Here is a 12,815-nt window from a genome sequence, read left to right as displayed (position 1 = left end):
CAACACGAAAAAACACTTCTGAAATAATACACATATTGCTCTTCAATGAAAAAAAAAATCAAAAATGGTATTTTAATCATCAAGAGAATGTAACAGTGACAAGGTAATGAAACATCAATCGAAAAAAAAAGTGACTAGTTAATTAAAAGAAAATAGACATTAAAAGTGACAAGGTCAACAACGACAAAACCCCATTGAAATAATCCAAATCTTGCATTTCAACGACAAAAATTCTAAAATGAAATTTAAAACATCAAGAGAACGTAACTGTGACATGGTAAACCACTACAAAACACTACTGAAATAATCTAACTCTTGCATTTCAACGAAAAAATCCAAATGAACTTTGAAACATCATCTGAATATAACAGTGACTAGGTAAACCACAACAAGCACTACTGAAATATTCCAACTCTTACATTTCAAAAAAAAAATCTAAAATGAATTTTGAAACATCAAGAGAATGTAACAGTGACAAGGTACACAACTAAGAAACACTTATTATATAATCCAACTCTTACTTTAAAATGAAAAAAAAATCAAAAATGGAATTCTAATCAAAGATAAAATTTAACAGTTACAATTTAATGAAAAATAAATCTTGTTAAACATTTACACGTTCATGACGCGTCAAGAGAATATAACAATGACACGGTAAACAACTATAAAACACAAATTATATATTAAAAATCTTACATTTCCAAGAAAAAAGATCTAAAATTGAATTTGAAACATAAAGAGACCGTAACTGTGACAAGGTAATCCATGACAAAACACTACTGAGATATTCCAAGTCTTACATTTCAACAAAAAAAACGAAAAAAAATCTAAAATGAACTTTGAAACCTCAAGAGAATGTAACAGTGACAAGGTAAACCACGACAAAACACTACTGAAATAATCTAACTCTTGCATTTCAATTAAAAAAAAAAATCAAAAATGACCTTTGAAACATCAAGAAAATGTAACAGTGACAAGGTAATGAAACATCAAGAGAATGTAACAGTGACAATGTAATGAAACATCAAGAGAATATAACAGTGACACGGTAAACAACGATAAAACACAAATGATATATTCCAACTCTGACATTTCAACGAAAAAAGATCTAAAATGGACCTTGATATATCAAGAGAATGTAACAGTGACAAGGTAAACCACGACAAAACACTACTGAAATAATCTAACTCTTGCATTTCAATAAAAAAAATCAAAATGAACTTTGAAAAATCAAGAGAATGTAACAGTGACTAGGTAAACCACAACAAGCACTACTGAAATATTCAAACTCTTACATTTCAAAGAATCAAAAATCTAAAATGGAAATTGGAACATAAAGAAAATGTAACAGTGACAAGGTAAACCACGTCAAAACAATACTGAAATAATCTAACTCTTGCATTTTAATGAAAAAAAATCAAAATGAACTTAGAAAAATCAAGAGAATGTAACAGTGACAAGGTAAACCACGACAAAACACTACTAAAATAGTCTAACTCTTGCATTTCAATGAAAAAAAAAATCAAAATGAACTTTGAAAAATCAAGAGAATGTAACAGTGACTAGGTAAACCACAACAAGCACTACTGAAATATTCCAACTCTTACATTTCAAAGAATGAAAAATCTAAAATGAACTTTGAAACATCAAGATAATGTAACAGTAATATGGTAAACCACTACAAAACTCTACTTAAATATTCCAACTCTTGCATTTAAATGAAAAAAAAAATCAAAATGAACTTGGAAACATCAAGAGAATGTAACGCTGACAAGGTAATGAAACATCAAGAGAATATAACAGTGACAAGATAAACCACGACAAAACACTATTGAAATATTCCATCTCTGACATTTCAACGAAAAAAGATCTAAAATGGACTTTGAAACATCAAGAGAATGTAACTGTGACAAGGTAAACCACGACAAAACACTACTGAAATAATCTAACTCTTGCATTTCAACGAAAAAAATCAAAATGAATTTTGAAATATCATCTGAATATAACAGTGACTAGGTAAACCACAACAAGCACTACTGAAATATTCCAACTCTTACATTTCAAAGAATGAAAAATCTAAAATGGACTTTGAAACATCAAGATAATGTAACTGTGACATGGTAAACCACTACAAAACTCTACTTAAATATTCCAACTGTTTCATTTCATCGAAAAATATCAAAATGAACTTTGAAACATCATCTGAACATAACAGTGACTAATAAAATCACAACAATCACTAATTAGATATTCAAACTCTTAAATTTCGAAGAATTAAAAATCTAAATGGTACTTTGAAACATCAAGAGAATGTAACTGTGACATTTTAAACCACGACAATACTATACTAAAATGTTACAACTCTGGAAAATAATCGAAAAAAATCCAAATGAATTTTGAAAAATAAACTTAACGTAACAGGTCATATGCAAGCCGTAAGACACACTACTTAGCTACTACAAATCTTAAATTTAAAATAATGAAAAGTCTATATTAGAAATACGAACATAAAGAAACTGTTACTATTAAAATGTAAATTACGAAAAAAAAATACTGAAATGATCTAACTCTTGCAATGCAACTAAAAATATCAAAATGAACTTTGAAACATCATCTGAACATAACAGTGACTAGGTAAACCACAACAAGCACTACTGAAATATTCCAACTCTTACATTTCAAAGAATGAAAAATCAAAAATGACCTTTTAAACATCAAGAGAATGTAAGAGTCACAAGGTAAACCACGACAAAACACTACTTAAATATTCAAACTATTACATTTCAAAAAAAAAAAATCGAAAATGAACTTTGGAACATCAAGAGAATGTAACAGTGACATGGTAAACCATGACACAACACTAGTGAAACATTCCAACTCTTGCATTTCAACGAAAAAGATCTAAAATGAACTGTGAAACATCAAGATAATGTACCGGGGATGAGGTAAACCACAACAAAACACTACTGAAATATTCCAACTCTTACATTTAGACAATTAAAAATCCAAAATGAACTTTGAAACATCAAGAGAATGTAACAGTGACAAGGTAATGAAACATCAAGAGAATATAAAAATTACAAGATAAACAAAGACGAAAAACTAATTATATATTCCAAATCTGAAATTTCAACTAAAAAAATCTAAAATGGACATTGAAACATCAAGAAGATGTAACAATGACTAGGTAAACCGCGACAAAAAACTATTGCAATTATCTAATTCTTGCATTTAAATGAAAAAATCCAACTGATAAATGAAAAATCTTCTGAACATATAAGTTAATATGCAAGCTGCAAGACGCCCTACTTAACTATTCTAACTCTTGCATTTCAAAGAATGAAAATTCTAAAAATGACTTTTAAACATCAAGATAATGAAACAGTGACACGGTAAACCACGAGAAAACATTGGAGGTCCGGGGGCATTTGAGGGGTCCGGGGGTTATTTGGGGGCCCTTTGGGGGCGCCGGGGGCCCTTTGGGATTGGGGTAGGGGACCTGACAACATTGTTCAAATGGAGCTTGTGTATTATAACGACCACAGAGTTTCACCCCAAATCATCTTTTAAAATGTCTCAAACTGTTAAACCTAAATAATCTTCTAAAATGTCTCAAACTGTTTCGCCCAAATAATCCCCTAAAAGTAATTTCTGCGTGTTCCCTTGTTTCGGCATCCCTGCGCTTTCACATTTGAAATTCCTAGGAAACCATTTTCCGCGTTAATCTATTCATCTCTAAGGTGTACCTAGCTACACTATTATGGTTTCTATAGAATATTAATTTATCTCTGTGACCTAAAGATCAGAGAAGCTATATTTAAAATGGAATTTCTATCTCTTTAGAGTCCTGCATAAATTCTAAAAATCGAGTGATTTCATTTCTAATTCCTGACACTAAAGACCAGAGAAGCCATATTGTTTCTTAATTCCCTTTCGTGAATCAATAATTCACCGTAAGATTATGTAATCAATTTCCCAGAAATTTACTTCCCCTCTTGTCCTAGTCGATTATGCAATCAATTTCTTAGAAATCTGTCCCCCTTCGTGGATCAATAAACTGACTGTGGCGTCACTCCCGTCCGCGCTGGTACCCCCTTCCCTACTCTCATCCTAGATGTTTTCCAAAAAAAAAGACCACACCTAAGTCTTTATCTACCTAATCACACCTAATCTTTATCACACCTAAGTCTTTGTCTTTATCCATATCTTTAAAATATTATAGGATTTTCAAGATTTATGAACCCTTGTTAATGCAGTAACTTTCTAAGTCATCTACTTGTAACTAATGCAATCCGTTTTTCGTCGTCGAAACATTTTTTTTTTTTATTCAGGTTTGGACACAATTTGGGTGCGCTAAATTTCTCCGTAGAAATTTAATCTTAGAAAAGGTATTGCCAAAGACCAATTAATTTTACCTCTTTTAATTAATGCTATTTAAAAGATTTTTGAAGCCTGTCACATTTTTGTAAGATAAAATGACACATTTTCACAAAAAGTAGAAAATTTTGTATTTAATATGTGTGTATTTGTCTTAAAGATGATATTTCGTTTTTAGTCTTAACCCCGTCTCTTGTTGTATGCATCAATTATTCTTAGTAATCAAATGAAATGGGTCGTATTTTTTTTTTTAGATAATGGAAATGATCGACAGGACTAAATTCTCAATCAGAGGTCTCGAACACATTGAATGTCAGGTGCCACAACTAAAGTCTTGTCTAATATTGAAAATTTCTATCGTCAAATCCTTTTCTTGTTTGACAAAAAAAAACGGAAAGTAATTTTTAAATTCATAAAGAAATTCATTTTTAAAGATAAAGCATATATTAGTAAGCTAAAATCTTGCAAAAAAAATACACAAAAGAAAATAGAATAAACTCCAATTTTAGAGATTGAAGAATTTTGTGAGAGTTTTGTTTCTTTCCCTTCTCCAAATATTACCTGGAAAACTACATCATTAGTCTGTTCAGTCTCAACCGCAGAAACTACTGGGAAGAACATGACAATGCTCTAGATATCGCTTTTTTTTAATGAGACAAAGACCCTTTTCCATTTAATTTAATTAGAAAATAGACGGAAATGACAGTAAATACTTAATGAATAGTTGGTAATACGAGCTTGATATTGCTTTCCTATAGTAATTTAATTCCAAGTTAGAAAGTTGTTTACGACAAAATAAAATAATTGCAGTTTGAACTAATATCTTAGCAATAAAAGCTGCCAACAGTGTCAAATAAGCCAAAGTGTCGGACGACAGGTATATAGAAAAGGTAAGAAAAAAAATAATTTTTTTTAGAAAAGATAAAAAAAATATAGAAAAAAACAAAATAAAGCGTATAATTTTTTGCAATGACAAGAGAAAAAAACTTGTACAGTAAATACTTAATGAATAGTAGGCAATACGAGCTTGATATTGCTTCCCTATAGTAATTTAATGTCAAGTTAGAAAGTTGTTTACGACAAAATAAAAATAATTGAAGTTTGAACTAATATCTTAGCATGAAAATCTGCCAACAGTGTCGCACAAGCCAAAGTGTTGGACGACAGGTATATAGAAAAGACAAGAAAAGAAATGGAAAAAAAATTAGAAAAGATAACAAAATATAGAAAAAAAACAAAGCGTATAATGTTTTGCGAAGACAAGAGAAAAACGTTTCTACACTCCTATCTCATATAGGTTCGGTCAATGTCGAAAACAGAAATGAAGCAGGATTATGAAAGTAATGCATCCTTTTCAAGACAAAATAAACTAATAACACATATTGAATTTATAGGATACTTTTGTTTTCAGAGACATCTACTACAAAATCCTTGAGCGGCATTGGAGACCTACCTGAAGAATCTTTTCCAGACGAAGATGAAAGTTGTAGATACAGCCCAGAGAAAAATCAACCCCCAACCTCTCCATGTAAAGAAAGCAAAGAGTCCGATACATTTCACGGTACAAAGCATAGAAGTGGCGAAGAACAAGTGAAATTGAAAACGGGGAAAAGATCATAAAATGTAAAACAAATGTCATATTTTTATACTGATAAGCTGAATAAACAAATTTTGTAAAGCAAACATTTCAACTCTCTATCCAAAACTTCGTAAATTTTTCATATAAGCTGGAAAAAAGGTAATACATGAATTAATAAATTTTCCTTGACCTTAGCCTTTGCTCTATAACATTGTGTGTTGAAGATGGCTTTTTACCAAAAGAAAAAATTCCAAGTGAGAGAGATACAGTGAGAGAAGTACTAAATATCATTGTAAATCAAACAAATGGATATGAATAAATTTCCTTTTACCCAAAAATATTTGAAGTGAAATATTAATATTTATTCTAGTCTGGAAATGACCTCTTTTGGCGGGTGTCCTACATCTTTTGGTACTCTTAGACCCATTTTTTCTTACAGCATTTTCTTTTTTTGCTTTTATTTATTCCAGTCCTCATTTGCAATGATGATATTTTCTTTTTGTGCCCTCCAAATATTGGCATTGTTTCTCTTCTTTTTGTTTCATTGCCCATAGACGCGTTCCTTTGCTAAGACAATTAAATTTTTTATCATATTTGGTCAGTTCGGTTCAGGATCTTTTACTGAAATGATTTAAACAAAGCCTTTCAAAATAAGAAGAACTTTTCAAAAAAAAGGTAAAAGGCGTATTAGATCAAAATGAGGATAATATACTCATGTTATAGCAAATACTTTTAAAACAAGCAAAACAGATGAACATTGAAACAAACAAAAATCAAAATGAATAATGAATAGTCAGGTTAAACTTAAAAAGAAAAAGGAATTTACTACAAATAAGAGAATATTGTTTGCCCCTAAGGAAAACGATTTGTTTTTCAAGCATACTCAACATCACCCGCAGCAAAACGGAAAGATGAAACTACAGTGCCAATAAAGGCTTACAGTGAGATTTCAAGCTTTTAAACAATAATTATCATAACATGTCTAACACTTTTTGTTCTACAACAAACAAGAGTGTTGCCACCCTTCCAGCCTCTCAAGCCTTCTAAAAGACTTGCGGGCCATTTTACTTTACAAAAAGTCTTTTTCAACAGTGTGTTTTATTTGTCCAAGCATCAACAAGAACAGCAAATAAATTACGATCGTAATCAATATTAAAGGGAAGAACAAAATGGTGTTTCGTAGAATAATCACATTAGGGACTTTCAATTTAACTTTACTATTTTAAAAAAGGCCCATTTCGTCAAAACGTTCTATATTGATTTTCTTTCATAACAACAGATAGGAAATTGATTCCTTTCATAGGCATCGTGGTAGCGCTGCCTAAGTAAAGAACGATGTGGGCACAATGTGTTTTTTTTTCTCCATACTCGGGCACTTCGTATCGAAGGAGCCGTCGTAGAAACTTCGAAAAGGGCTCATTCGATCGAAAATTAGAATGGCTAGGGTCCCTTTGAATAGTCGAAAGTGATGGGAGGGCAACTTGGCCCCCCCCCCACGCCAATCATTCCCCCAAACACATCCAATCAAAATTTTGAGCCATTTTGTTCAGCGTAGTTTATTTCCAGAAAGAAAATATCTTTTTGAATAGGAAACTCCCCCACAACCCTCGGGGCAAGGGTTTTAAGTTATGCCCTGAGGGCATATAAGATCAATGTTGACACAATGTACAGTTTATTATTTTTTTTTCTTTAGAGCAGGACACTTAATATAGAAGCGGTCGACATAGAGACTTCAAAAGGGGTTCATCTAATTGGAAATCAAGAGTTCTAGTGCCCTTTTTAATAGTCGAAAGGGATTGGAGGGCAACTAGTCCCCCCTAACGCCAATCATTCTCCCAAACACATCCAGTCGAAATTTTGGTATAGCCATTTTGTTCTGCGTAGTTGATTTCCAAATAGAAAATGTGTTTTTGAGGAGGACACTCCCCCACAACCTTCAGGGCAAGGGTTTTAAGTTATGCCCTGGGAGCATATAAGCTTTTTATAGAAGGCGTTGTCGTAAAAAATTCAAAATAGGCTCATTTGATTGGATATTCAAAGGGCTAGTGCCGTTTTTAATAGTCAAAAGTGATTGGAGGGCAACTACCCCCCCCCCCCCGCCCATCATTCCCCCAAACACATCCAATAAAAATTGTGAGATATCCATTTTGTTCAGCGTAGTTGATTTCCAGATAGGAAATATGTTTTTGAGGAGGAGACTCCCCCAAAACCCTCTGAGCAAGGGTTTTAAGCTATGCCCTGGGGGCATATAAGGTTTTTTATTGAAGGTATTGTCGTAGAAATTTCAAAACAGGCTCATTCGATTGTAAATTCAAAGGGCTCGTGCCCTTTCTAATAGCCAAAAGTGATTGGAGGGCAACTAACCCCCCCCCCCCACGCCCATCGTTCCCCCAAACAGCTCCAATAAGAATTTTGAGATAGCCATTTTTTTCAGCGTAGTTGATTTCAAAATAGAAAATGTGTTTTTGAGGAGGAGACTCCCCCACAACCCTCAGAGCAAGGGTTTTAAGTTATTCCCTGGGGCCGTATAAGGTTTTTATAGAAGGCGTTGTCGTAGAAACTTCAAAACAGGCTCATTCGATTGGAAATTCAAAGGGCTAGTGCCGTTTTTCATAGTCGAAAGTGATTGGAGGGCAACTAACCCCTCCCCCCGGCCCATTATTCCCCCAAACACATCCAATCGAAATTCTGAGATAGCCATTTTGTTCAGCGTAGTTTATTTCAAGATAGGAAATATATTTTTGAGGACATTTTTTTCAGCGTAGTTGATTTCAAGATAGAAAATGTGTTTTTGAGGAGGAGACTCCCCCACAACCCTCAGAGCAAGGGTTTTAGGTTATGTTCTGGGGCATATAAGGTTTTTATAGAAGGGGTTGTCGTAGAAACTTCAAAACAGGCTCATTCGATTGGAAATTCAAAGGGCTAGTGCCATTTTTAATAGCCGAAAGTGATTGGAGGACAACTAACCCCTCCCCCACCCCTTATTCCCCCAAACACATTCAATCGAAATTGTGAGATAGCCATTTTGTTCAGCGTAGTTGATTTCCAGATAGGAAATATATTTTTGAGGAGGACACTACCCACAACCCTCGGGGAAAGGGTTTTAAGTTATGCCCTGGGGCATATAAGGTTTTTATTGAAGGCGTTGCCGTAAAAACTTCAAAACAGGCTCATTCTATTGGAAATTCAAAGGGCTAGTGCCCTTTTTAATAGTCGAAAGTGTTTGGAGGGCAACTAGCCCCCCCTCCCCCTCACGGCAATGATTCCCCCAAACACATCCAATCGAAATTTTGAGACAGTCATTTTATTCAGCGTAGTTGATTTCCAAATAGAAAATGTATTTTTGAGGAGGACACTCCCCAACAGCCCTCAGGGCAAGGGTTGTAAGTTATGCCCTGGGGGCATATAAGGTTTTTATTGAAAGCGTTGTCTTAGAAACTTCAAAACAGGCTCATTCGATTGGAAATTCAAAGGGCTAGTACCCTTTTTAATATTCGAAAGTGATTGGAGGGCAACTAGCCCCCCCCACGCCCATCATTCCCCCAAACAAAGCCAATCAAAATTTTGAGATAGCCATTTTGTTCAGCGTAGTTGATTTCCAGATAGAAAATATGTTTTTGAGGAGGACACTCCCCACAACCCTCAGGGCAAGGGTTTTAAGTTAAGCTCTGGGGGGCATATAAGGTTTATATTGAAGGCGTTGTCGTAAAAACTTCAAAACAGGCTGATTCGCTTGGAAATTCAAAGGGCTAGTGCCCTTTTTAATAGTCGAAAGTGATTGGAGGGCAACTAGACCCCCCCCCCCGCCCCCCGGTCCCCCAAACACATTCAATAAGAATTTTGAAATAGCCATTTTGTTCAACGTAGTTGATTTCAAGATAGAAAATATGTTTTGAGGAGAGCACTCCCCCACAACCCTCAGAGCAAAGGTTTAAAGTTATGCCCTGGGGGCGTATAAGGTTTTTATAGAAGGCGTTGTCGTAGAAACTTCAAAATAGGCTCATTCGATTTGGATTTCAAAGGGCTAGTGTCCTTTTTAATAGTTGAAAGTGATTGGAGGGCAACTAGCCCCCACACTCATCATTCCCCCAAACACATCCAATCAGAATTTAGAGATAGTTATTTTGTTGAGCGTAGGCTAGTTGATTTCCAGATAGAAAATATGTTTTATAGGAGGACACTTCCCCACAATCCTCAAGGCAAGGGTTTTAAGTTATGCCCTGGGGGCATATAAGGTTTTTATAAGAAGGGGTTTTCGTAGAAACTTCAAAACAGGCTCTTTCGATTGGGAATTCAAAGGGCCTTAGCTATTTCAAATGATACGGGGTATACACAATGGACGAGAGAGGCCATTGAAATTAAAAAAGATATGTTTGCTAAATTTTTAATAAATAGGGACACAGGTAGTTTAAATATTGACCCAATTTATGATAATCTTCTAAAGAGTGAATCAGCAGTCAATAAGGGAATTAAGATTATAAATAATCACCAGGGGACTGTTTTACCTGCTAGACCAAAACGAATTGCTTCAATAATAGCCAATAAAAGGATTATTTTGCAACAGAATAGTTAAAGTAATTTTCATTTTTTTTTCCGCAGTTGCTCTGGTGTTCTCACTGAAGTAACTCTATAATAACACCTTTTACCTACGTGGATTAGCTTGCACCAATTGTATATTTTTTTTTTGGTAGTGGTTTTATTGTTTTTTTAGTTTTAAATTTTTTTTATCTTGTTCTTCTTTTGTCTTTCGTGCTGAAGATGCCTTGTTTGTAATACAGGCAAAATACCCGGGTTGTTCTGCATTTGTCTTTTCTTTTTTCTCCACTGGCCGCAGTCTCGTTTGTTGTTTTTTTTTCATTGAGATTTTTCTCTTTGTTGGTTTTGTCATGGCTGGCCAGTTCGGCTTAAGATGTTTCATTCGATGCTGATTTGTGGTAGTTTTACGCTTGGTAGATTATTTGATTTTATTTTTGCTCATTTTTTGTTTAATGGAGTTCTTTACTTTTCTTTGAAAAACTTATTTTGTGGAAAAAGTTTTTTTAATTAATTTCTGTTCGTTTTATATCGACATAGTCTTTTCATGGAAAAAGAAAATAACACTTTAAATCTTTTGGTTTTTTAAAACTTTATAGTTTGGTCCACTATTTGTATGCTGGAGAAAAATTTTCAGCAATTTTTAACAACATACACCCTTTTAAAAATCTGGACACAAATAGTACTGTTTAACCTAGTTTCATACCTCCTCTAGTTGATCTAAAATGGAAAACTTGATACCATTGCAGAAAAATCTGTTTACTTTCTTTGATAGCTTGGATACACTTACACTATTTTGATTTAGTTAAATTTTAAGAGCAGAAGTAGCCTCGAAAGTTTGAACATAATACCCTCAGTCGTTCTTGGGATACTGCTTGCCTTATTGGGAATTAGCATTATCACAGAGCATTTTGATTTACTCTTAAGGCAACATTTAGTTTTTAAACATAAGGGGAAATTGGGTGGGTGGGAGTGGAAGGGGGATTAGTTGCCCTCCAATCACTTTCGACTATTAAAAAGGGCATCAGCCCTTTCTATTTTCAATCGAATGAGCCCCTTTTGAAGTTCCCACGACAACTTCTTCGATACTAAGTGCCCTGGTCTAAACAACAACAACAACAAAAAGTATTACTAATCACTTTCGACTATTAAAAAGGGCATTAGCCCTTTGAATTTCAAATCGAATGAGCCCTTTTCTGAAGTTTCTACGACAACGCCTTCTATAAAACCTTATATGACCCCAAGGCATAACTTAAAACCCTTGCCCTGAGGGCTGTGGCAGAGTATCTTCCTCAAAAACATATTTTCTATCTGTAAATCAACTGCGCTGAACAAAATGGCTGTCTCAAATTTTTTATTGCATGTGTTTGGGGGAATGATGGGCGTGAGGGGGGGGCCGGCGATACTATTTGCCCTCCAATCACTTTCGACTGTTAAAAAGGGCACTAGCCCTTTAAATTCCCAATCGAAAGAGCTGTTTTTGAACTTTCCATAACAACGCCTTCTATAAAAACATTATATGCCCCCTGGGTGTGACTTAAAACCCTTGCCGTGAGGGTTTTGGGGGAGTTTCTTCCTCAAAAACATATTTTCTATCTGGAAATCAACTACGCTGAAAAAAATGGCTACTCAAAATTTTGATTGGATGTGTGTGGGGGAAGGATGGGCGTGGGGGAGGCTAGTTGCCCTCCGATCACTTTCGACTATTAAAAAGGGCACTAGCCCTTTGAATTTCCAATCGAATTAGCCTTTTTTTAAGTTTCTACGACAATGCCTTCTATACAAACCTTTTATGCCACCAGGGCTCAACTTAAAACCCTTGCCCTGAGGGTTGTGGGGGAGTGTTCTTCTCAAAAACATATTTTCTATCCGGAAATCAACTAGCCAACGCTAAACAAAATGGCTATCTCAAAATTTTGATTGGATGTATTTGGGTGATTGATGGACGTGGGAGGGGGCTAGTAGCCCTCCAATCACTTTCGACTATTAAAAAGGGCACTAGTCCTTTGAATTTCAAATCAAATGAGCCCGTTTTGAAGTTTCTATGACAACGCCTTCTATAAAAACTGTATATACCCCAGGATATAACTTAAAGCCCTTGCCCTGAGGGTTGTTGGGGAGTGTCCTCCTCAAAAACATATTTTCAATCTGGAAATCAACTACGCTGAACAAAATGGCTGTCTTAAAATTTTGATTGGATTTGTTTTTCGGAATGATGGGCGTGGGGGAGGGGCTAGTTCCCCTTCAATCACTTTCGACTATTAAGAAGGGAACTAGCCCTTTGAACTTCCAATCGAATGAGCCTATTTTGAAGTTTCTACGACAA

The 12,815-nt window shown here is 34.6% G+C and overlaps 1 protein-coding gene across 1 annotated transcript in view; it reads left to right on the top strand.

Moving 5' to 3' along the window:
* LOC148945511 (uncharacterized) overlaps positions 1-6,030 on the top strand; it is a 198,986-nt gene extending 192,956 nt beyond the window's left edge. The window contains exon 9 of the mRNA XM_089098780.1: positions 5,789-6,030. Within this exon, the coding sequence (XP_088954906.1) occupies positions 5,789-5,997 (209 nt within the window). The 3' untranslated portion in view covers positions 5,998-6,030. The remainder of the gene's footprint in view (positions 1-5,788) is intronic.
* Positions 6,031-12,815: the final 6,785 nt, after the last annotated feature.

Source organism: Artemia sp. Qi Xiang Cuo, chromosome 13 (genome assembly GCF_049724085.1).
Source record: "Artemia sp. Qi Xiang Cuo chromosome 13, ASM4972408v1, whole genome shotgun sequence".
Taxonomy (NCBI): Eukaryota; Metazoa; Arthropoda; class Branchiopoda; order Anostraca; family Artemiidae; genus Artemia; species Artemia sp. Qi Xiang Cuo.
Note: the sequence above shows the minus strand (reverse complement) of the source record. Positions and strands in the feature narration are given on the sequence as shown.